A 25549-nucleotide genomic window follows, 5' to 3' on the forward strand; every position below is an offset into this window, starting at 1 on the left:
TTTCTCTCCTCCCACCACTGAGTTGGCAATCCCCACCCTGGAATGGATTACGAACATGTGAATATTTTAAGGCTCGACACAATATTTAAAGATGCTCTTCAGTCTCTGATGAGTGGGGCCAACAATTATGTACAATGTGTGGTCACTGTACTGTATAATCTAGGAGGCCTCCCAAAAACTCCAAAAAGTCAGAATGTACAGCAGACCAAGTATTGCTTTAGCATTTGTGGCGGGATCCTTATTTGTGAAGGGGAAAAAACCATTTGCATTTATAAAAATCCTTGCAGAAGACACATATCAGCAGCAAATTTCTTGCAGGTCCATTTTTCTAAGAAAGCACCTTTTAATTTTGATTTTTTCCTCTGTTTAACCATTTCTCTAAGGATTAGCCAGGATCCCAATCTTTGTCTATGGTGGTCAGGTAAATATCAAATATCCAAAGACTTCTAGACACTCCACATACTTTAATTCACACTCCACAAGATTTGTAACCTCCTAACATAAACTTTTTATTATTAACTTTTTGGTTCAACATTAAAATGTAGTTGAGTTTATAGATGATTGGTGCTAAACTTGCCTCTAAAACAAATAGCCACATTGGTTGTATCTAAGGGGAGTGACCCTAGAATATTACAGAATGCTCAGTTTCATTGATTTATTTATAATCCACTGTCAAGTTTCTTTATCACTTTCACCAACAGAGTAGAGTTCACCCAGTCTCTTAAAGCGAGGACCCCAGTCACTGAGGTAGTCAAAATTCTGGTCTGAGTCTGAAGTGGTAGACTCCAAGGAGCTGAGGGATCCAGCCACAGACCCTCGGCCTTCATAGCCATAAATCTGAATGGAGTCATATGGTGGGGCTGTGGGGTCATTATCTGCCTCATGTAGCCGCACATTTATAAATTCATCGACATCAACACCATTCGGAACTGGAGCAAGCCCTTGCCTTGGCATAAACTGTAAATCTGGTTTAATATCTTTACGGGGTAAAAATCCATTAATTCCATCCGGGTTTTGTAAAGTTGCAATGTCAAAAGCCTCTGTGTCTTCCTCCCCTCCTCCTTCGTCGTCATAGCGAATGATGTTTTCCCGCACGTCTTCATCATCTTTGATAATTAACGGCTCATTTTTATGTCGCCGCAGAGTTACAAACAGCACCACGATGACTACAGGAAAAATATGAAATAACAATTAGCCAAACTCGCATATAATTTCACAAGCAACACACTATGTATGTTAAGAGAGAAGGGCATTATTTAAAAACTTACGAGCATACAGCTTTAATAACATTCACTTGGGAATTAACTTAAACACGTTTCTGAAGGATGAGCATAGAATTTTGAGTGAATACTATTCTAGGTTTCTTCTGTTTACTACATGGTGATGAAGCTGGGTTAAAAGAATAAGTTTGCATCTATTCATGGTGAACACTGCATTTAATACCGTTATGAGCTCTAGAGAGAAAGGCTTAAAATGGAAAACACACAGATAACATAACTAACTTGCTGTGTATCTTGGGCATGTCATTTAATATCCTTTGATTCCATGCCCCTCTTCTATAAAGAAAAAGGAAGAGAGTAAATCATATCCAGTATATTTTGTGTTTATCAGTTCTTTAAGATTCCAATCAAATACTGTTCATTCACAGATGAAGTGATATAATAAGATGAATGTCAAATTTGCTTGGGCAACTTCTTGTCTTGTATGAAGGCTGGAACCCCTCTATCTGGGAAGGTAGGCCTAAAGGTGGGGCCTAAAGGGAGAAGAACACAAACACAACTAGCCAGATCAGCCAAACCAAACTTGAGCTAATGGGTTAAAATATGTCAGGAAATGATGTTCAATCCATGGCACCAGGTGAGCGGGACAGATGTAACTGGGAAGTTAGTAGCTGACATGACCTTTGCTTAAGGTCAGGATAAGAAATCATTTTTCTTTTGTATATCTTCCTACTGTCTAATTTCATTTTTATAATTGGATTTTTTAATGGAAAAGTTACAAAAACTTTTCCTTAATTTTCAATTTTCACTTTAATTTGATTTTAAGATCAAGAAAAATATCTAAGGAAAACAATATAATTTTGATGAAAATATGCTTTTTGTTTGCTTGTTTGTTTTTGTTTTTTTGTATCTCATCAAACTTTGTGATTGGATGGACTCAGCAACCTACTCTATACATTGTTTCGATAAAAGAGTATTTTGGACATATGAGAGCCCCTTATGGAAGTAAAATGATGTTATCAGAAGATCTGGAGGCCTTATATAACAGATGCTTTTGTAACCACATAAAGGCCCATCCCTACTTCCACCACCATTATGCTTAGTCTATCTTTTCACTGGAGACGGGATTGAAAAAGGCACTGAATAGTCCTCTCCAATTGGACATTTACTATCACAATTTTTTTTTTCTTTACTTCCTCTTAGTTACTTCAAAGCTTGGAGAAGTGCAGACAAGTTCTTTTTCCTCAAAAGAATGCTGATACCTGGCTGGGTTAGGTTTGCTGTCTTATATACAGTCATTTATGAACCAGAAAAATGGTGACCATTATGCCATGAAGGAAATACGTACCTAGCAGCAAAATGATGCATGCTAATATGGCAATTAAGGCGCCCATACTGAGTCCAATTGGAAGTACATAAGCTTCAACATTACAAGACTGGACAACACCATCACTGCTACAGCCACACACCCGGATGGTCAGGGTGCTGGTGCTGCTTAGAGGAGGATTCCCACTATCGCTGATTATGATTGGTAAAAGGTAGACTTCTTGCTTCTGGCGGTTGAATCCGTTATGCTTTGCCAAAATGCTGAGAGAATTATCTGGAAAAAGTGAAAATTACAATAGTTTGCATCATTTCAAAATGCTTGTCCAAACAACACTTGTTTTTCTAGTTCATAAATCCTCTGCAAGCCTCAAGACAATACCAACTCTGCTGGACCACTCAGGCTCTCCCCTCCCCTCCCCTCTTCTCACTTTCCCAGTTAGCATGGACCCAAACATCTATACCCTAACAGGTTCAATGAATGGGGCCACATGATAAATTAATAGAATTTTACAGTCGTCTTATAAATGCAAAAGATTTCCTTTATAAAAATAATCTTCAAGTGTCCTTTCAGAAGACACAAATTACCCCAAATCCCCATCAATAAGTTTAATTTTCTCTGATTTATCCTGATAATGCAAAATTGACTAGACAGAATTTCACCACATTTGAAAGGAATGTTTGAGAAACTCTGTATTAAAAGATAGATTATATGACAATATGGCATACAAAACAATTCACTTTTTAGACTCTCACAGGTACCTAAAAAGAGTCATTCATGCCCTAGGGCATTTATACCAAGACACAACAAAAGTCCCATTTACTGCCAATTGGAGGAGATATGCCATATATTTTAAAATTATGTAAACAAGACCTGTAGTGGTTACACAAACAAGAATAAAATGAGAAGTCATAGGAGCAGGTGTTCCATATTGCACATGTCAATTAGTTATATGGAGATATATATTAGTTACCTGAAGCAACACTTAAGGACATTTAAGCAATATTTAAGGGCATACCTCAATTCAAAGTTAAACTGGTCAGTGAGAAGTGATTGGTCCCACGTTAGCCCTATGGTTCTCAAAATTTCACTCCCAAAATGATTTTTTTTTGTTGTCATTCATCCCTATCACACAAACTATAGTCATACTGTATATATTAGTTACTAATCTATTTTCTCATTTTGATTAATGAAAGACACATATCTACTCAACATGAGAACACTGATTATCTCACACTGATATTCCAGCCAAAAGCAAATAAACGTAATTTTGATTAATGTGTGCAGTGTTATTTGGGCAAAATGATTATTTCAGTTGGGAGTTTTTCAAATATTGGCAAGTTTGCAGACCCCAGAACACATGTCTACCTCATTGTTGCATATTAAGGTGGGAATTCCAAACCATTGCAGTTCAAGTCCTGGTCATCAGTGTTCTGTTGGTTTCCAGAATACTCAAAGACATGAAGAGATATTCCACTCAAATGACTTCAGTAAGTATGTTAAATCTTCTATACCATATGGTGCTATACTAGGAGTTTCAAAAAATGACAGCTATTCCCTAGAATAGATGTATAACTTATATTTATTTTTGCTTTGTTTAAGAGATAGGTGGGCCTATAATGCCTTACTAGTAAGCAATCAAACAGAAAAAAACACTCTGAGTTAACAATTTTTTTCTAAATTTCTTCTGGTTGGGCATCATTATTCAGTAATCTGAAGAGTGAAAAGAAGTCTCTAATGGAGTTAAGCAGTGATATACCAAATGACCCAGTAATCTTTATTTCTATGACCTAGAAGGAAATATCACTAAGCTAAAAGCCGGAGAACATTATCTCAAAACAGTTACAGAATATATAGCTGTGTTATATTTTCAGCAAGAGTGTGACAAGTTTGAGTACAGTTAATTGGTGCAAGGAACATTTGCGGATGATTTCATATACCATAGCTCAAAACAGAAGATGGGAATTGTTCTTCAAGATGCAATTAATAAAATCACAATGAGGCTTTTGTCTTTTTGTGGTTGAAATTATTTATATGAGAAACTATCTTTGCATATTCTCTCTTTAAAACAATCTGTAATAATAATTTAGGAACTGCAGCAGGAATATTACTGGTTGCAGATCAAAGCTGCCTCCTTTATTACTTAGAAAAGCACTAGTGGGTCTAACACTAAATTCATACTCGTCTTTTTTACTACTCCTGGCATCTGCATATGTTGTTCCTCTTCTATATATAGAATATTATGGACAGAGTAAAAGAAGTCTATGAGTAATTTTTGCTAAATTTTACGTGCTACCTCAAGGCAAAGTCAATTCCCCATTTGCCTACTCATTTTATTTTTTACCATTTTTTGATTAGTATTGGCATTTATGAATGATTTTTTGAGTTGTTTTAGTGGGCCAAATGAACCTGTCATTGTTGTACCCATAAAAAAACCCACCAAATATCAGCATTTTAACACAGTTCAAATTGATGTATTTGAAATACATTTTTTTAATCTATATGTTGCAAATATCTTCTATGAAGCTGTGGTTTGTTTCCTTAAAACGTATGGTGCCTTTACATTTTATTGAAATTTTAATTTTAATATTGTCAATTTTGTCAATCTCTTTTATGATTAGTGTTTTTAACCTGACCTTAAAGATTATTAATTATATAAACTTTTCATAACGTTACTTTTTACATTTAAGCAAGTGTATGGAATCGATTTTTTTCTGCACTGGTTATTGATTTTCCCAAGGTTAATTACAGAGTAACTTATCCCTTACCCACTGATCTTCAATGCTCAGTCTCTCACAAATCAAATTTTTGTGCTTCTCCATCCTTTTAGGGGCTCTCTAGTATGTTCCAATGCTCTATTTTTCTCATAGTGCATCAATACATGCTTTTCATGTATAAAAACTTTATAATAAATCTTGATGTTTGTTAGGTTATTTACCTCTATTGTGTTCTTCTTGAACTATATCTTGGCTATTCTTTCCCATTTGCTAATCCCTGACAAATATAGAATCATATTATCAAGTTCTATGAAAATTCCTATAAGAATTTTAGCAGAAATTATGTTAAAATATAAATCAATTTTGAGAGAATTGACATCTTTATGACCTTTAGTCTTCTATAACAAGATTATAGTTTTTTACCTTCTTTAACATATGTCAATAAAATGTTTTTATTTTAGTTTCAAGAGATTTTCCTGTTTTGTTAGATTTATTATTAGTAGTGTCTATATTTTGTTGCTTTAGTAAATATTACCTTCTTAAAATTATATTTTCATCTCGTTGTTTCTGGTGTATAAAATGCAATTGTTTTATACATCAATTTTAATTCTAGTAATCTTCTAAAATGTTTTCTTTGCTTATAAAAATACGCCTCATCACAGAGTTCCATTTTGGCATGATCACGTGAGGAGCTCCACAGAATTGCTCCCCCATGGAACTGGTGAAAATTATAAAAGGAAAACCATTTAAATTCTCTGGAAACAGTCCTGGAGGAAAGCAGCAAATGAAGAAACACTTATTCAGGAAAATCTATTAGAGCTTGGTAAGAATGGTGAGACTGCCGTGTGTGAGCCAGAATCCGCTCTATCCATCCCTTCTCCTGGCTCTGTGAGATGGAAACTCCACTCCAAACTGGTTCAGCCAAGAAGGCAAGGCTCCCTCTCCCCACACCTAGCAGTTAGAGGGCTATCTTACCAGGATAGGCAGGGTATCAGCAGTTCTTATCCTGCTCCTAGCTATCTATTGCTGAAACTAAATTTGGGGTCAGTGTGGCCAAGAGGTGGGGTTCCTTTCTTCTTCACAATCCCTTCTTTGCAATAGAGGCTTTACCTGCGCATGGCTCCACTGGGAATATAGGACCTCAATTGCCCTTGCCCTGCCCTATAAGGCAGTGGTTCCACACTGGGAGGGGCAAGCCAGGAAGACTTGAGGTCCTCCAGCACCATGAGCTCAGCTCCTAAAGTAGAGGTGTGGAGTAAGCTTTTCTCTTAAAAAAGTGGAATGGTTTCAGTTTTCACCAACTGAACACCTAACGGATTCATTAGAAGCTTGTTAAGCACATTTAGAAATCCTACTACAGACTAGAGATTCGTATTTCTTCCCACGTGACTTACACAGTCTAGTCCCTGCCTAGCACTCCAGATTCATGTCCTGCCATTCTTCTCTCTCTCTATGTTCTAGCCATCCTGGCCTTTTCTGAACCAAGGATCTTCTCTCCTCTGGGCTTTCATATGTGCTCTTTCTTCTCCCTGATAATCTCTCTACTCTTCCTTAGACCTAATTTGAATTGTTAATATTTATGCATTCTTTATGTCTATGCTTAAATGTCACTTCTTTGTTAATAATTTCCTTTACTAGTTGTCCTCAATCTTCCCAAATAAATTAGTTAGGTAATTTTATAAAAACCTTTATATTTTCATCACTGCACTTATTACAAAGAATGATATAGTAATGGGGATATGATACACAGTGGGGACACAGAAATAAACTAGGAAACTTCCCAGTAACAAATAACCAATTTAAGATGCATAATGAGTACTCGGCAAATGTTTGCTGAATAAATGAATGACTGAGTCATCATTAGTCATATTTTGTGGGGCTCATATTTATTTCCATTCATTTTTTTTGTCACAGGGGATTAAATGTGGTTCAAAATAAGTCAGTGAGAAAGTTCAATTTCAGGCTATTGGAGAGGATATATAGCCTGAGGTTCCATATGGAAATTTAAGAAAAATATTTATAGTTTACAATTCTTTCTGTAGGCATGCCTCATATCATGTAACATGAGAATTAAACTGAGGGTGCTTGGATTCAAACAAGGAAGGCTCAGAGAGGAAGAAAATTGCTCTAAAATATCTGAAATACCACCACGTTAAAGAGGTGCATGCTGGAATTCTCTTTTAGTGAGCTAAAATTGGAGGATTTAGTCCCACATTCAGAGAAGGGGCACATAGTCTGAATAGGTATCTCTTACAGTTAGTCTAGGAGGAATTTCTTCTTTGATTATTGATATTCGTTCAGTCTTTAAATTATTTGGAACTGGAAAGCAAAGGACTTTCTTTCATACAACATCAATATCCTTATAAGAAAAATTTCCTTTAGTAAGTAAGCCAGTGTGGGAGATCAAAATTGGCCACCCCAAAATATATCTCTTTACCTTGATTATTTTCTCTGACTGACATTTGACCTCCCCCACTAACTGCCTAAAGGAATTTAACTCTGGGTATAGACAGACTGGCAGGGTCCTCGCTAAGCCCATTCTTTTCAAAGTTCTGTTTACCAAATATTTACATTTGTGAAGGTATCTCCCTCTGTGTCCTGGGAAGAGGGGGGATGACTTTATCTCTGGAAACTCTTATCTGGATGGAAGAAGAGGACTTAAATCTACATACTCTTGATTACTATAATTTCTGTCTCTCCGGCCACATTCTCTATAGGTGGCCCTGCAAAGAATTGTCTGACAAACATTTACATTTCACTCTCCATGTGAATTGTCTTCTTTCCCTCTGAAATCCCAAACCCCCCACCCCCAACATCCTCCTTTGTCTTTAGATAAAGGTGGTATTTAAGACAAGTATCACCACTATTGTGTTGAGAAACTCAGTTTTCCGGGTTTCTCCCATGTATATGTGATATTAAACTTGGTATTATTTTCTCCTGCTAACCTGTCTTTTAAGTATTTGGCCAGCCATAAAGACCTCAAAGGAAAGGGCAGAGGGGGATTCTCTCTCTTTCCTGACACCAGTAAGTGTTTATTATACACTGAATGTTTGTGTCTTTCCATCCAAATTCAAACATTGAAGCCCTAACCCTCAGTGTGGCTGTATTTGGAGATAGAGTCTCTAAGGAAGTAATTAAGGTTAAGTGAGGTAATAGGGTAGAGCCCCCATCCTATAGAATTAATGTCCTTATAAGAAGAGACAACAGAGAGCTCTCTCTTTTTGCACGCATGCATGCACAAGGAAGGGGTCTGTGAGCACACAGCAATATGGTGGCCACCTACAAGTGGCCAACAGAAGAGGCTTCAGAATGAAACATACCTTGCCTGAACTTTGATCTTGGACTTCCTAACCTCCAGAACAGTGAGAAATACATTTTTATTGGTTAAGCCGCCAGTCAGTGGTATTTTGTTACAGCAGCCTGAGCAGATTAAGATAGTACTATAGTCACTAATTAATTCTATATGCATACTCCATGAAAAATATAAAGTCTATCTAAAGAAATAGACTGTGACTACCTGGATAATTCTTTAACTTTATTCACGTAATTTTTCCACAATCCTAACTAACTAATTTCCTTCCCTCCTTTCTTCTTTCCTCCCTCCTTCGCTCTCTTCCTTCTTTCTTTCCATCTTTCCTTCCTTCCTTCCATTTATTTCCTTTGTATTTTTAATAGAACAAAATTGGTCATTATTATTGTTGTTGTTATTTAGAAACATCCCTGTTCTTTCCACATTTTCCTTTGTTTTCCAGATAAAATAAAACAGGCAAATCTAAATTCTCTATTGTTTCAGTGTAGTTCATCTGTTATTGTTGCCCTGATGCAGAAATTTTACTTTGGTCTAGGTCCCATTTATTTGAAATCATGGAGCTATGGCTTTTGTTTATTCTGTTAGATGCAAACAAAAGCAACAAGAAGCCAGAGTTAATGAAGGCACTCGCCAGACAAATATTTATGACAAAAGCAATAGATGAAGAGAAGATCAGTAGATATTATGCCATTTTGAGAATTGTCTCCTGGCATTTGACTTGCAAATATAATTCAAATTTTCTTGGTCAAGTCAAATGGAATGAAAATGGCAAGAAGGTCAAAACAAAGGGAAAATGGCACTCTGTTCAGAAGTATGGACAAGAGATTTAATTAAGTTCTTATCATTGTGTTCTGTCTGCTGTTTATTTCTAAAAACCTAGCAAAGCAATAAAGATGCCAAATCCATGAGCTTTCAGCATATTAGGTACGTATATATACAGTTTCCAATATTTAGTATTATGAAGCAAAGATCATAACATCTACATTTCATTTATATATTTTTACTGTAAACACTAAGTCTTGCTAGAAACAGACTGTAATGAATTAATAAAAGCTAAGACTCTGTCAAGCCAGTCTCCTCCAGTACCATTATAAATTCTTACATAATTCATTGAAAGTGCACCAACATACTAAATCTACATAAGCAACTGGATATTTTGAGCCACCTAATTAGATCATTTGTCACTCTTTCCCCCTTTTTCCTCATTAGATTGTCCACCATGCCACCTGATGTCGATAATCTCAATGTTTATCTGAGTGTTGATTCATTACCACATTTCCTGATATTTAATAATAAAGTATACCTAGCCATAAAATATTACCCAAGGTTTACTTTGGCTTTAGAAAAAAACATCATTGTAAAATCTTTTCAAGTTCCTAGACTAACACCAAACAAAGTTTAGTCAATAATTTACGTGTATGCATAGAATGAATTAGCACTTTTTAACAGAAAAACTTACCGCACTATAACCATGCAGCACTACAGTTCTATTAATATCTGCATGGTTGTCATTTTGCAGAGGAAATGTACAGATGGTGGGCTGTGCTTTTCACTTTACAAAACTTAGGACTCATCAAGTAACCTATGAAACTTAAGCATCTTCTAAAATCCTTTGAGAAGCTACATATACTATTCTTAAATGTTATGAAAGGAAATTTTTTTAGATCATATGAAGATGGTGTTCAGTGTAGTGGTCTGAATGGTAACCTACAAAAAGACATATCCACATCCTTTTCCTTGGAACCTGTGAATGTTGCCTTACTAGGAAAAGGGTCATTGCAGATATAATTAAATTAAGAATCTTGAGATGAGGAGTTCATCTGGGATTACCTGATGGGCCCCAAGTCCTGTAGCATGTGTCCTTATAAGAGTGAGGCAGAGGGAGATTTGACACAGAGTAAAAGAAGAAGTAATGTGAGCACAGAGGCAGACATTGGCATGATGTGACCACAAGCCACGAAATGCCTACAGCCAACAGAAGCTGGGAGTGATAAAGAATGAATTCTCCTCTAGAGCCTCGGGAGAGAGTGTAACCCTGACAACACCTTGATTTCAGACTTCTGGCCTCCAGAACTGTGAGAGAATAAATATCTGTTGTTTTGAGCCTCGCAGTTTGTGGTATTTTGTTATGGCAGCCCTACGAAACTAATAATCAGTAAATCTGGTTAATGTTATTTGCAGAGACAGGGAAATTTTATTCCCATTTTACACATGAGGAACAGGGTTTTTGAAAGATAAACTGACTTGCTCAAGGTTTCTCAGCTGGCAGCTAAGAATTACAACCAAGTCCAATATATTTTCTTCACTCGCTCTGTCATCTTAACCAAAGTCACCTCAGAAAACAGGGGAAAATGGGCTCTAAGAAGGTTATATTGAAACTCAAGGGTAAGATTAAAAAGAGCAAGTGTGAGGATGGAGAGTTTTCCATGCCATGAGGTCTTTATCAGAGAAGAGGAAAAACTAAGTGATTGAGGCCACTGGTAGATGAAAATATGTTATTTTAGAGGGATCAAAAGATATACAACACAACACACTACAGATCTAAATCCCATATCTTGAGAGTCAACATAGCATAGCATAGCATATCATAACCATTAATTAATTATCAAAAAGTGATCATTTTTGGTGCCAGAGAGGAATGTAAGTAAAACAGAGTCCAATTTCCATGCTAGAAACATTCACACTGCCCAAGCTTTTCTGAGTTTGATTATTTTTCCCCCATGCTTAATTTACATGCTTGTTCATCCTCAAAATGCTCTATGTACCTTATACAGATCCCTTAATGCTCAGAGGAAAGAGAAATTTATCACACTCAGGCACTGGGGAATGAGGGATGAAGACTAATATTACCTTCATTTTATCTGAGAAATACTAGCATGAACTAACCCATGAAAGTAAAAACTATACCAAAAGCCAATTTCTATTTTGTTTTAATGGAAAATTTAAAGTTTTTATAAATATCAATTGCTCTGGAAAGAATATTTCTATCTATTTTGGATTTTTGCAGAAGTGAAAAATACATCATTTTTTTGAAGTGTGCAAGCTACTTAGGGGAAAAAAAACAAATAAACACCAAAGCCCTTAGTGGAATTTCTTGTGAAAATTTCAGAAAATAACTTAATAGTGGTTAAAAATCCAAACACTGGAAAGCTAGTCAGGAGAGTGATTTTTCCACCACTTCTCTATTGATTGAATAGATATCTCTAAATATTTCAGAAACTAGAAGTCAGAGATTAATTCATTTTGCACTGGAGCTGATAAATTTGTGCTCATTAACACACTTGATGTATAGGGTAGTTGGACCAGAGAATAAGACTGTTTTAAAAGAGCAATTTAAGTGAAGTATACATTGGGTACAAGATATTGAAATCATAAATATAGTGAATGGGGAGCTGAGGAGATGAAAGAAAGTACCAAAAGTAATTTGTTATCTAAATAACCTGCTTTGATTTGAAGGAGGTCTAGTACCCCTGGAAATCATCGCTTTGTTAGACACTATTATCTTCCTGAAGATTTTGAATTTGCACATATAAAAATAAGACATAAAGTGAAAGCCACCAGAAATGGTACAAATCCACTTTCTCTTGCCATCACCCATGCTCCATCTTAACTTTTTTCAAATCCACACTGACGCATTCAGTTAATTCTGCCCTCAGTTATTCAAACCTGTTGTCTACAAGACATCACTGTCAGAGGAAAGTCTTCCTTGGCACACATCCACACAGCATGCTGCAATATAGTCAGGAATGATGGTTTTCTGTCTCACCCACTGAAAGATTCTTGGATTCAGAGATTCTGTCTTCTTTAGTGAATGCATCCTATTGTCTGTCATATGTGTCACCGTATAGAAGTCTCCATGGTAAGATTTCAATTAATCCTTGTTGTGCGAACAAATGGATGGCTAGGTCAGTGTAGATAAGATTACTGATCTCAAGGAGCTTCTGACCCAGAAGGAGAGAGAAAATAGCATAGAACTAGCCAAAATATCAGTCAGCTGATGGTCCATTCTCTAATTGTGAGCCTTGTCCTTCTGTCTCTGCTCAGAAGACAGAAAAAGAAGGTTCACTATGGGACCTGTGATCCACCATGTCAGCTGTACCTGGCTTTAATTCTCTATCATCATAGGTACAGTCGAGAGGAGGCCTTAAGGAAGGAGTGGCATGTGGGCTGGGTTTAGAGGAAAGGATTGGTTTGTTAAAGGAGGGAAAATATGGAGAATGACATTTCCTTTTCTCCCTGCACCTCTCACGATTCTGTTCTATAGTATTCTGCCCTCAGCTATTTTCTTTAACTTCTTTATGATCTGTTTGAATCTGATTCACTTATCTTATTTCAAGTACCACACAATATTTCTTTCTAAAATTTTAGACTCGTGCCTCCTCCACTTACCTATTTGGCATATCTACCTGGATGTTCAATACCACAAATTCAATCTTTCAATAATGGAACTAATAATATTTAATGCCTATTCTTACCCATTTCCAAAAATCTCTTTCTTGGTTCCATTTCTTGCATCATCTCTGTGGCTATGTGATTTTATACATCCCTCCCCTTGCATCCAATAACCTCACATCTTCCTTTTCCATGTAAGGAAGTTCTAACATCCTTCGATAGTTAGCTGAATATTTACTACTTCCTTTATGAAGGAGGCAATAGGAACAAACAGCTGAAAGATTCCAGAGTGTCTAATTCAGAGATGTAATGGAGACTTGTTTACAAAGTAAATATAATGGTTTTAATTGGTTTGTTGAATAAATACATAATAGACATCAGTGAATATGAGTGAGTCAGTGTGTAAAAAGAGACTCAAAATGCAAAGTAATACCTTGAGAAGTCCAAGATATAGCTAACACTACACAAATAGAATGCAATGAGAGAAGCATACACCACTAATCTTATGTTCATTACATTAATTTTAAAAACAAAGTGCCTAATATATACTTGGCTCTGATATATCTGGTCCATCTTGACATTCCAAATTTTAAGCCCATTTAATTATCACTTGCATCTGAACAAACAGTCACAGAAACAGAAGCCAACTGTAAAATTCAGGCAGTAATTCAGATACAAATATCTGAGCATGTTAAAAATGCATATTCTTGGATTTTACCCTAAATCAGCTGAATAAAAATTTCTGGGGCTAGGCCCTGGACATCTGCATTTCAAACAAATTTTGTTTGCATCAAAATCTTCTAGGATGGCTGAGAGCCATTCTACTCTATTCCATTTCTTCCCTTAGGTGTTAGCAGTGGTTAATGGCTTGGCCCAAGCCCTAAGAGGCTCCACTGGGGAAGCTATTATGCTCTAGGTTCTGTAATCCAGCAGGGGTAGCAGCTGATAGCAATTTTCCTGCATAATTCCTTCTTTTCTGGTTTAGCGGTAAAACAGCGGCTAAAAAATGAGGGAAATGATGCAGGAAAAGTGGTATCCTACAGTGAGCCGAAGTCCAGTGTTTGTCCTTGAATCATTTTAAAGTTTAATATGTTATATTAAAACAGCTTGGCTAAACACATATCTTTGGGCAGAAGTCTTAATATACAGTGAAAGCAAGAGGATGGAAGGCAGTTATGTAGAGAAAATTATCATTCAAGCAGTGGTCACATTATCATTCCTCCCAGGTTGCTGAGAATGGCACGTGCTTTTGAATCTTAAAATCCACATTCTTTATATAGTATTGGAAATAGTACTGTTTTGATCATACATAAATGACTTTACATTAAAGGTCAAACTGATTTGCTTTTCCCCAGATTCACCCACATATTAACAGGTTAAAATACAGATGGAGAGAGCAGAAATAAAATGATAGAAGAAAAAGATACCTGTGTAGGTCACCCTCATGATTGAAATAGAAATCACATCAAACTCATTCGAACTCTTTTTATTGAAAATGTAATCTGATAAAATTCCCTATTGTTATACACTATAGAGAAATCTGAATACATTTTGAAGTCATGCATGATTTCATTTTAATACTTTCTTTTAAAATAAAAGGCATTTTTTCTGATGAGTCTTTTCAAATATTCTCAAGATGATATTTGATTTTCCAAGCTTGCCATCCCCCGTTGACAAAGGATGTGTGGTATTTCCTGACACTGGGCAGTGATATAAAGATCCCTACCATCAGACTCTCCATCTTTTGTAATTATAAAATGTCTACTTAACAAAAAAAGAAAAGTTTAGAGGAATTTGTTCTGTTTTCAACATTCTAATTCCTGCATAGCTTATGTAAGGTGTAATTTCTTTAGGATGTATATTTCAGAATGCTTCTGAATATCATATTAGACAGTGTTTAGGCTTATGGAATCATTCCTAATTGGGTTTGCATCCCAGTTTCATTACTTACCGGGTTGCATTTTTAAATAATTTCCCCAAAGTCATAACAGGGACTCATTGTGTCCAAATTACTAACTAAGGGTCAGAAGGTTTTTGAAGAGTAAATGTGTTTTTCCACCTAAGTGTATTTTCAGGGTCTGTCATGTGCAAAGCGTTTAATAAAACTTAAAATAACAGTGGTTATTATTAATGTACGTAAGGTTATCGGTTACTTTAGCTTTGAAATAAAGCAAAGAGCTGCAATCTTTTAAGAATATTTGGATTTCATGCTTTCATACTTTACAATGAATTTCTATTTGAAAGCCTCAAGGTTGAAATATAAAGTAAATTATAAAGTAAAATGCACAGAAAAGAACTAAGAAAATATATTTTGAGAAGTAGAGTAAAACTTTTCAAGATGTGCATTGAGGAAGAGTTTCCAGAACGGGAACTATGAGGTTCTTACAGTATCCAGATGCAATATAAAGTGGTTTCCAAGGAAATATTCCACCTAAATTGGTATAAATCTATCAGTCAATAATTTTGGTAATCCAGATCTTGATTTAAAACTTTATTTTAATCAAAGGCAAGCCCACATTGACTCACACTTTCCTGCATCATCTAAGAAAAAGCAAGAACCAATAGGAAAATGCTACAGTTCTGCACCAGGTTCAGAAACTCTCCTTAGATGATGCTTCCCATAGAGAAGGCTGTCTGATGAATGTTTATATCTTCACATCTCCGGTGTCTAGTATTAGATTGTGAAGCCCGTTAATGATGTTAAGTTGCTTAGTTTTTCTCTTTTATCTCTAAGTTTAAGCCTTTTTAGCTCAAGGTCATTAGTGTCATTTCATAGATTTCTATCTCTTCATTTCTGTCTTAAGGCCTCTTCCTTCCTTGCTTACAGAATTTTCATGTGTGTGTACTGACTGGGAACAGAAATATCCCAACAAGTATAGGGAAATTTTAAGTGTTCTCTAGGCAACTTAATCCACGTCATTTTAGGAAGCATTTCATTCATTGGCAGAGAGCTCACTTCTTTCAAAATGGTCTGGTTTATGTCAATTCTTCTTTCTCCAATTGTGAATCAAGATTGTTCTAAGAAGAATATACAACATTCCTCCCTTCCAAATTGAATGATACTTATTTTATATATTTATTTGATGCATGCTTCTAGCCTTGCATTGCTATTTTTTTTGTTGTTGTACTAAATATTTTATTGAACAACTATGACAAGTAAACTCATTCATACAATAAATTTATTCTTTCTTACCAAGGAATATATAAAACGCACTGGGTTTGCCCTTTTTTTCCTTGGAAGAAATTTAGGACACACTCTACAACTTTGTTAATGAGTTTTAATGACAAGAGACATCTAATTTTAATATTTAAAAGGTACAATTCAATGTAATGTGAAAACTCTCAACTCCAGCAAAGCCCAAGAGGAGGATGACAGTCTCACTGAGCTGAACAGACAGAGATGGGGGTTTGGTAATGGTGAGATGGCTGGAATTTGCAGGAATTAGTACCAGAGAGGAGGACTGTATGCAGAAAAAGAGTTTGAGAAATACGATTGAGGTTCTTCTTGATTCTTTGGTTGAATATCAAGCTACATATGCATAGGGTGAGACCACAAGAGACCTGGAAAGAACAACTATTGGAGATAGAACAACTACTATGGAACAGTAAGCCAAACAACTACTGTTTAACTATCACAGGGTTTGGAAATACTTGACTGTTGACCATTCAGAGTGGAGGGACCTCATTATGAACGCTTAAGTCACTCAGTAGAAAAGCAGAATGGACACACCATAAGAGTAGGGCTAAACTAATCCTATGATAATGACTGCTCTAGGTATACCCTAAATTTATTTTAAAAACTAAGCCTCAAGTAGATCAAGCTGGTCTGAAATTCAATAAATTGCTGCCAAACAAAACTCAAGATATAATAAGAACTATCAGAATCTGGATACCTAACAATGAATAGCTCTGGTGTTCAGTACTCAAACAAAATTACAAGACATGTGAAGAAACAGAAATATGTGACTGATAATCAAGAGAAAAAAATCAGTCAATAGAAACCAACACAAAAATGGCAGAGTTCAGAATAAACCACTCAAAAATGTTAAAAGAGCTATTATAAGTACATTCAAGTTGGTAAAGGAAAAACAAACATAAAAATAAGAGAAATGGAAGAATACATATTTTAAAAATACAAACATAGATATTATATAGCTGAAAAAATATAAGATATATAATCTAATTTTAGTTGATAGGCTTAATAGCAAATTAAGTATTGTAGAAACAAAGATCTGTGAACTTGAAGACATTGCAATAGCAACTTCCAAACTATAGCACAAAGATAAAAACGGCTGCCTCTTCCACCAAAAAAAAGAAGTAATCTTCAGCAACCAGAGGGACAATATCAAATGGTCTAATATAAGTATAATTAAAGACCTAGTAGGAAAAGAGAGAGGGGCAAAAAAAAAGAAAGAATGGCTAAAATGAGAAAATCATGACTGTATTGCATGGTATGTTAAACGAAGTTATTCAGCTTGAAGAAAAATTATTCTAATTAGAAACAGAAATCTGGACAAAGAAACAAAAGTGCCAGAAATGACAAAATGGGAATAACTAAAAAAAAAGGGTAAAATGTGAATGGAAAACTAAAAGTGGTAAAATGTGGATAACTAAAATCTGTCATTCTTAAAATTTCTTTAAATTAAAATAGACTGATAAATTAAAAACAACTGCAAATTGTAGCTTTATAACATATGTAGAAATAAAATGTAAGATAATGATACCACAAAGGATGCCTCAGAAGAAAATATAAATATAGTTTTTAATAGTATATATGAAGTAGTATACTACCATTTGAAGATAGACTTTGATAATTTAAAGGCAAATATTATAAGCCTTAGATGAATGACTAAAATAATAATATTAATAATAAGAATAACAATAATAGTAAAGCTATTGCTAATAGGTAAACAGTGGATATAAAATGGAGCTCAAAACTATTCCATAACCCTAAAGAAGGAACTGTAAGAGAGAAAGAGCAAGAATGAAATGAGTGAACAAATAAATACAGATTGTAAGATGACAATCTAAACCAAACATTGGCAAATATTAAATCAAAAATAAATACATTAAATCCTCAAATAAAAAAGGTAGACATTGTATGACTGGATTAAAATACTGAATGAGGGGCCAGCCTGGTGGCGTAGTAGTTAAGTTTGCACACTCCACTTCAGCATCCCAGGGTTTGCAGGTTCAGATCCTGGGCGTGGACCTACACACCGTTCATTAAGCCATGCTGTGGCCGCATCCCATATACAAAATAGAGGAAGAAGGGCACAGATGTTAGCTCAGGGACAATCTTCCTCACCAAAAAAAAAAAAAAAAAAAGAGTCAATGAGATGCTAACTACAAAAAAAAGTCCCACCTCATTTTAATTGTAAAGTTATAAAGACACAGAGAGATTTATAAGTAAAATGATTTAAAAAAAAGGGAAAGAAAAAATATATCATGAAAATTATCATACGAAAGCGGAGGTGGCTATATTAATAGCATAAGGAAAGTGGAATGGCTATCTTAATATAAAAAATAGATCTTAGAACAATGAAAATTATCAGTGATAAAAAGGGCTATTTCATAATAATGGAAAAATCAATTCAACAAGAAGATATAATATTCCCAAATATGTATGATCAAATAATATGACTTCAAAACATATAAAACAAAAACTGAAAGAATTGAAAGGAGCAATAGACAATTCCACAATACCTTGAGATTGCAACACTCTTCTCTCAGTAATTGATAGAAAAAATAGGGAGAAAACAGTAAGGATAGAGAGTATCTGAACTTGACACATAGTTATATTCTATTAACTGATTCAACTTAATTGTCACTTACAGTAAATTCCATCCAACAACAGTAGAAAACATATTCTTTGCAAATGCACAGGAAATATTTGCTAAGATAGACTACTTTCTAGGCCATAAAAAAGTCTCAATGAAAAAGAATGGAAATATACAGAGTATGTTTTCTGATACAAAACAATTAGATTAGAATGCACTATTTAACATATGTGCAGAATATCACCAAATAGCTGGAAATAAAACTACATGCTTCTAAAGAATCCAGGGGTCAAAGAAGAAATCACAAGGAAAATTAGAATATATTTGCAACTGAATGAGAATGTAAACACAACCCATTAAAATTTGTGGGATGGAACTAAAGAACTATTTAAGAGAAATTTAGAGTGTTAAGTGCTTATATTAGATACAAAGAAAAGCTTAAAATCAGTGACCTAAACTTTCATAGTAAGAAGCTATAAAAAGAAAAGCAAATTAAGTCCAAGGTATATAGATGGAAGAATTTAACAAAGATATGAGTATTGATGAAAGAGTAAATAAAGAAATAACATACAAATAATTAATTTAATCAAATATTGTTTATTGGAAAAGATCAATAAATGTTATCAAACTTTAACTAGACTAATCTGGAAGAAAAAGAGAAAAAAACAAATCACCAATTTCAGGTATGAAGTAATGCAGCAATATAAATAATTTCATAACAATGGATTCCACAAGTCAGATGGAGTGTACAAAATCCTTGACATTGACAAAATGCCAAAACTGCCTCAAGAAGGAATAGAAATTCTGAATAGCCCAATATCAATTAAAAAAACCATAGTAGTAACGTAAAAGCTTACCATAAAGAAAACCACAGTCCCAGATGGCTTCACTAGTGAATTCTACTACGCTTTTTGGGAAAACATACTAATTCTTCTCAAAATCTTTAATAAAATAGACAAGGAGAAAACATCCTCCAACTCATTTTATGAGAACAGCATTACCCTGATACCCAAACCAGGCAAAATGTAACACAAACACACACAGAAACACTACACATCAATATCCCCAGGAGTATGCTGTTAAATGTTTCACAGCCAGCTTTTCTGAGGTGAAAAGACCTTGATTTATAGCACTTGCCAGTTTCTGTGGTGTAGATACTTCAACTATAGTTGATTTCAAGTTAACAACATGATATCAACTTGCTCCCTAAATTCCTGAAATTTTAAATATCAGGTTTCATCAGCCACTTACAAATGAGCAGCATCAGACCACTGAGCATCCTTTATTTACATACATGCAAAAATTCTTCAGAAAATTTTAGCAATTTGAATCCAGCCATATGTAAAAATGATATTAACACGACCCAGTGGAGTTTCTCCTAGGAATATAGGTGTATTTTTTTCTTTTAACTCTGAAAATTAATCACTAGATTAATAGGATAAAGGAGGAAAATCACAAGCTCATTTCAATCGATGAACTTGACAAAATTCAACACTCATTCATGATAAAAATTATGAGTCAACTGTGAATAGAAGAGATTTTCCTCAACCAATGAAGGTCATCCATAAAAACTTTCATTCTTAGTGTTGAAAGTTTGAGTATTTTTCCCAAACATCAGCAACAAGTGAGGTTGTACCCTCTCACCTATTATTTTCAACATTCTGCTGCAGGCTCTAGCCAGAACAATAAGACAAGAAAAAGAAATAAAAAGATGTACAGATGTTAAGAAAAGACATAACAACTGCCTTTATTCACTGACAAAATATTACTGAACATAAAAATTCTAATTAATATGTAGAATATTTCTATCATCCCAAAAAGTTCCCTCATTGCCTTGTGCCACATGTATGAAAGGGATTGACTGTAAAGAGACATGAGGGAACTTTGTAGGATGATGAAAATGTGATAAGATATGTTATAGACATGGGCGCATACATTTGTAAAACTTTTGGACCTGTGCACTTATAAAGTATTTATTGTAGGTCAATTATACCTCAATAAAGATGACTTTAAAAATCTCCCAACTCATTTAATTTAAAACATCTGCCTTTCCCGGGCTTAGTTTTGTTTCAGGCTTGGAAGATAGCCTTCCAAAGGTGGAGTATTGAGTTATCCTCTGATGGTGCTCAGGGCAAGCTGCCCCAGGAAGCACCACTCTGGTATGCGGATTATTTCGAGCTGAAGACAATAAGGATATTTGACCTCCCCCACTAACTGCCTAGAGAATCTGGCATCGTGGCTCATTCCTGGAACAGATCTTCTATCATGATGGCTATAAAGATAATGTAAAATAGATGTTGCAATGGGAGGGGCACCAAGCCCCTTTTATCAAAAAACTCTATCTCTCCCTGACCAAATTATCAATAGATGACCCTGAAAAGAATTGTCCTTCTGCCCTCTGAAGTCCCAGGCCACTACCCACCCCCAACACGCTCCTTCACCTTTAGCTGCAATACTTAAGCAAGCAGCTTAGACAGAGGGACGAGTTGCTCATTTCTGAGTTTCTCCCATGTATACATGTTATTAAACTTGGTATTATTTTCTCCTGCTAACCTGTCTTGTTGATTATTTGGCCAGCCAGAAGAACCTTAAGGGAAAGGGCAGAGGGAGATTCTCCCTCTTCCCCCGACACCTCTTTCTCTATCCCTCTGCTTCCTCTTTCTGCCAAGTATCTGCTATACCTGATTCTGGTTTCCTCATGATCTGTTCCAGAGAACACACGGATCAAGGAAAAGGGTATAATTTTGCAGGGCTAATCTAGCTGTAATCTGTCACTGGTGCCCTATGAGAGGGAGATATAAAGTGCTAGTACTTTTACTTACTGGGATTTCTCGTGTGTTCCTCACTTTCCCACTGGCAGCCTCCAACTTGAACGCGTTTGTTGCAAATGGTGCCTTTCCTTAAAAAGTCCCCAACTCAGTTGTTAGGCTTATCCTATTTGGGTGCCTCTACCCTTCTAAGACTAGGGTTTCCTTTTATGATGATACCACATTTGGCTGCTACTTTGTAAAAATTAGAAAATGGTCTCCTATATCAGTGGACGAATTGCAACAATCCCCAATCCTGAAAAATTACAAATATGTTTGGCTTTGGAAATGTGGCTGGGATGGAATTTTAGCCTCTATGTCAGCACTTCTGTCCATTATTTTGAGGTGATAGAATTTTCGAAAATTAGATTGTGGTGATGGTCACACAACTCTGTAAATTTATTAAAAATCATTAAATTGCAGAAAATGAATGAGTTTTATGGAGTATAATTTATATCTCAAAAAGCTATTTAAAACTTTGAAAAAGAAAAAGAACATTGTTATGTTTGTATTAGCATTCACATGGGAGAGCTCAAACACTAACCCTTGGAAGATTCGAAGAATAGTTGCATAGTCAATATCTTGACCCTAAGGCCTATCTGCAGAATGTTCTTTTGAGCAATACTTTGCTTGGATTGACAGCTGACAATATTTGGCTCCTAAAATTAGGAGAGTCTCAGATGGTAATCTAGATGATCCTACCAGTATGCATAATGCTTTGCAAAAACTAGAAACTTTCATTGAAATACTAGAAAAACAATCTATCTAAGTAAAGAAGGAGAAGCTCCTGAAGATATCCCACATTTTAAAAAATAGATATTCACACAACTCAGTAAGTAAATCCTGCTGTTTAACTTGCTCTTCTATAACAGAAAAGAGCTTATTCAATCTTTTATTTCCTTTATGAAAAGTGAAATCTAAGCCAATCTTCTGAAAAGACTTACAGCATTTTCCTTTCACAAGAAGCCATTTAAGACTAAAAACAATTTCTGTGGACATTTAACAGCTCATTGATTTTTAGTGATCAGAAGCAATGAGAGTTTATTTATTAGGAAAAAATAGTAATTTTATTTTATTTTTTAATTTGAGATGGAAAATATTAAAAATCTAAGGATAAATGAAACTGGTTCCCAAAGACTCTCAAGAGATGTAATATGTGGATTTTTTGCTAATTGCTCTGCATTCTTAGTTTTAAACACTCATTTGCCAAGATCTCAATACCCACAGAAGTATGTAGAAATTATACTTAAATTCTTGTGTTGCTTTTGTTACCATGTTTTTACAGTTAAATATTTTTCAGTTTTTTTAGATTTCCTCTTACAATATCTCCAATTAAATCCTCCAGTTCGTTACAATCATGATGTTTTTCCTTGATTACTCTTTTCCTCTCCCACAGCCTTATATTAAAGACAAAGGCATTTAAAGAAAAATACAACATGTGTTTTTGACATACATTTGTTTCGTAACGTATTGTAAATTGTAAATTCTTGTTCCCGTCCAATAAACCAATGGAATATCTGTAATGATCCTTTTGGAACAACAATTGCCCATTCGTGTACAGGCTGAAATGGGTGGTTTGCCAGTGACAAAAGTGAAAGTTAAGTGGTAGCTTTTAACATTTCTCAGTCATAACTAGTTCTGCAGTAAACTATTCCATCTGTATGTAAGAAAAGTTGTTACATTAAAAAAGAGCCTAGATAGAATATGCTAAAATATTAATGGATGAATGCTATCATATCTGAGACTTGCTTCAAAGGACTACAAGTGGGGAAAGTAGTGAGGAAATAAATGAAATAAGTTTGGGCATGAGCTGGCAATTGTCGAAATTTAAGATTTGGGTATGTGGAGTTCAATAAGATGTTTTGTCTACCTTTATGTGCTTTTGATATTTTCCATAATGAAATGTTAAAAAATAACTTAGATAGATATTTTCTAATTACATCTTTGCTTTTTATTAGCTTTGTGGACTTGGGCAAAATGTGCTACCTCTTTGAATCTCTATTCCCTTAATTGAATAATGGAGTAATAATACACAACCTGTAGAGCTATTAGGAAGATTAGAGATCGTACTCTATATGTAAAAAATATAGCACAGTACAAAACCTAAAGTCAGTAGACGCTACCCATGATTTAATTCAAGGACCTTTGGAATGAGACGTTTACACTTCTAAGGGAGAATGAAATGAAATAATGTATGTAGATCCCCAAATACAGTGACATGCTCATAGTAGTCATTGAAGCATAAACTTGAATTCCATCTCTCTTTGGCATGCTCCAGCTAGTCACATTCAAGGATTGTCTGACAAGCATGTTGAAAGACGTAGGGCCCTTAGAAGATGTATTTGGGTTTTTTGAAAGTATTAAAGGACATTGGAGTATCAGTAAGTGTTTTTCTAGAGGGGCTGACCCTAGGTATTACCCATTTCATCATGCATTGCATTCACTCATATCTTTGTAGGGCTTATGGTAACAAATTTCTAGCTGTCCTCCCATTAAGGGTCTTATAGGTGGAAAGATTCTGTAATTCATTTGGGCTTCTTGCTGCTCAGGTGCAATTTCTCTATAAAAGGCATTAGTTCAATTACCCTCATCAGCAATGAAAAAGAGTAGGCTCTGTATTTCCAGTAATTCTAGAAAAGGCAATGGAACACAGAACAAAGAGATCTTTAAGGATATCTTACCTCTGGGTTTAGCTCACCTCTACACAGCTGGTGTTCAGCACAGATAGTTTCTGTCATCAAGGAAATGTGTCTTTTTTTTTTTTTTTTTGGTGAGGAAGATTAGCCCTGAGCTAAATGCGTTGCCAATCCTCCTCTTTTTGCTGAGGAAGACTGGCCCTGGGCTAACATCCATGCCCATCTTCCTCTACTTTATATGTGGGACGCCTGCCACAGTGTGACTTGATAAGCAGGGTGTAGGTCCGCGCCGGGGATCCGTACCTGCAAACCCCAGGCCAATGAAGTGGAGCGTGCGAAATTAACTACTACGCCACCGGGCCGGCCCAGAAATGTGTCTTTTTTATTGTCTTTTACTCTTCCTTTCCCACAAATCCATGGGACTTTATAGATATGGCATACATGATGGTGATGTGAGAATAGGCAATAATACCTTCTTCGAAACTTGAGATCAATTGCATGTTCTTACCTTTCTGGGGTTAGAAGACTAGGTTAGGAAATAGAACTAAAGCCAATAAAAAATAATTATTGCAGTGTGATGATAAAGTGTGTATAAATCACCATGTTGTTAAATCTTGGGTTATTTACTCTCATTCATCATTACCCAGGCATTTGTTGAGAAGAACTCTGTAAAAGTTTTTCTATGGACTAGGCATCACAAACACAGCAATAAAAAAGTTCAGATGCTTTCATGGAGTTTATAATCTAGTGGGAGATACAGTTAAACAATGATAGTAACAAATGAAAAAATCAAATACATTTTTTTAATTATAATTTTTGCATGTGCTATGTATGAAGGAACCCAGGCTACATCGAGGGTCTATACCTAGGGGCCCTAAAGGCAACCTGAAGCCTAATGCATCACTGAGACTGTGCCAGTTATCTGACTGCTTGCACTCAGATTCATTTTCTGATGGTCCAATGCTCTGCTCTGTACTGCAGGAGGTGCTGACCTAACAGGTCCTGTGCCACCGGGATCTTGGCTAAGTTCGGCTAAAGGGAGACAGTGGCTGGAGATTAGAGAGCTGGAGAAAAGGAAACTCCAAGTTACTCATCTCCTTTCGTCTCTACCTCAAGTGGCCTTTCTGGTAGCAGCCTAAGCTCTTCAGTGGCTTCAGCTCTTCCTCCCCTCATTTGGCCTCTTGTGATTCTAACTTTTCTAGTGAATTCCAGACCCTGGGCTACAGGAATTCTGCCTCTTCCCTTTATCTCTCTGCTTAGGGGTGGTAGTAACATCCTTTTGTTGCCAATCTTTAGGTTGCCTCCCTGTCCCCTGTTTGGCTTCTCAGCATCTTCCGTCATCTTTGTCACCATTGTCTTGCAC

General features: G+C 35.5%; 1 protein-coding gene across 1 annotated transcript in view; it reads right to left on the bottom strand.

Annotated features, from left to right (window-relative positions):
* Window positions 1-672: 672 nt before the first annotated feature.
* The window catches only part of CDH8 (cadherin 8), a 334891-nt gene continuing 310014 nt past the window's right edge, over window positions 673-25549 (bottom strand). Inside the window, exons 11-12 of the mRNA XM_058527946.1 lie at window positions 2569-2820; window positions 673-1166 (exon numbers count right to left, since the gene is read on the bottom strand). Coding sequence (XP_058383929.1) covers window positions 673-1166; window positions 2569-2820 — 746 coding nt within the window. The remainder of the gene's footprint in view (window positions 1167-2568; window positions 2821-25549) is intronic.

The sequence above is a fragment of the Diceros bicornis genome, chromosome 32, assembly GCF_020826845.1.
Source record: "Diceros bicornis minor isolate mBicDic1 chromosome 32, mDicBic1.mat.cur, whole genome shotgun sequence".
NCBI classification, from domain to species: Eukaryota; Metazoa; Chordata; class Mammalia; order Perissodactyla; family Rhinocerotidae; genus Diceros; species Diceros bicornis.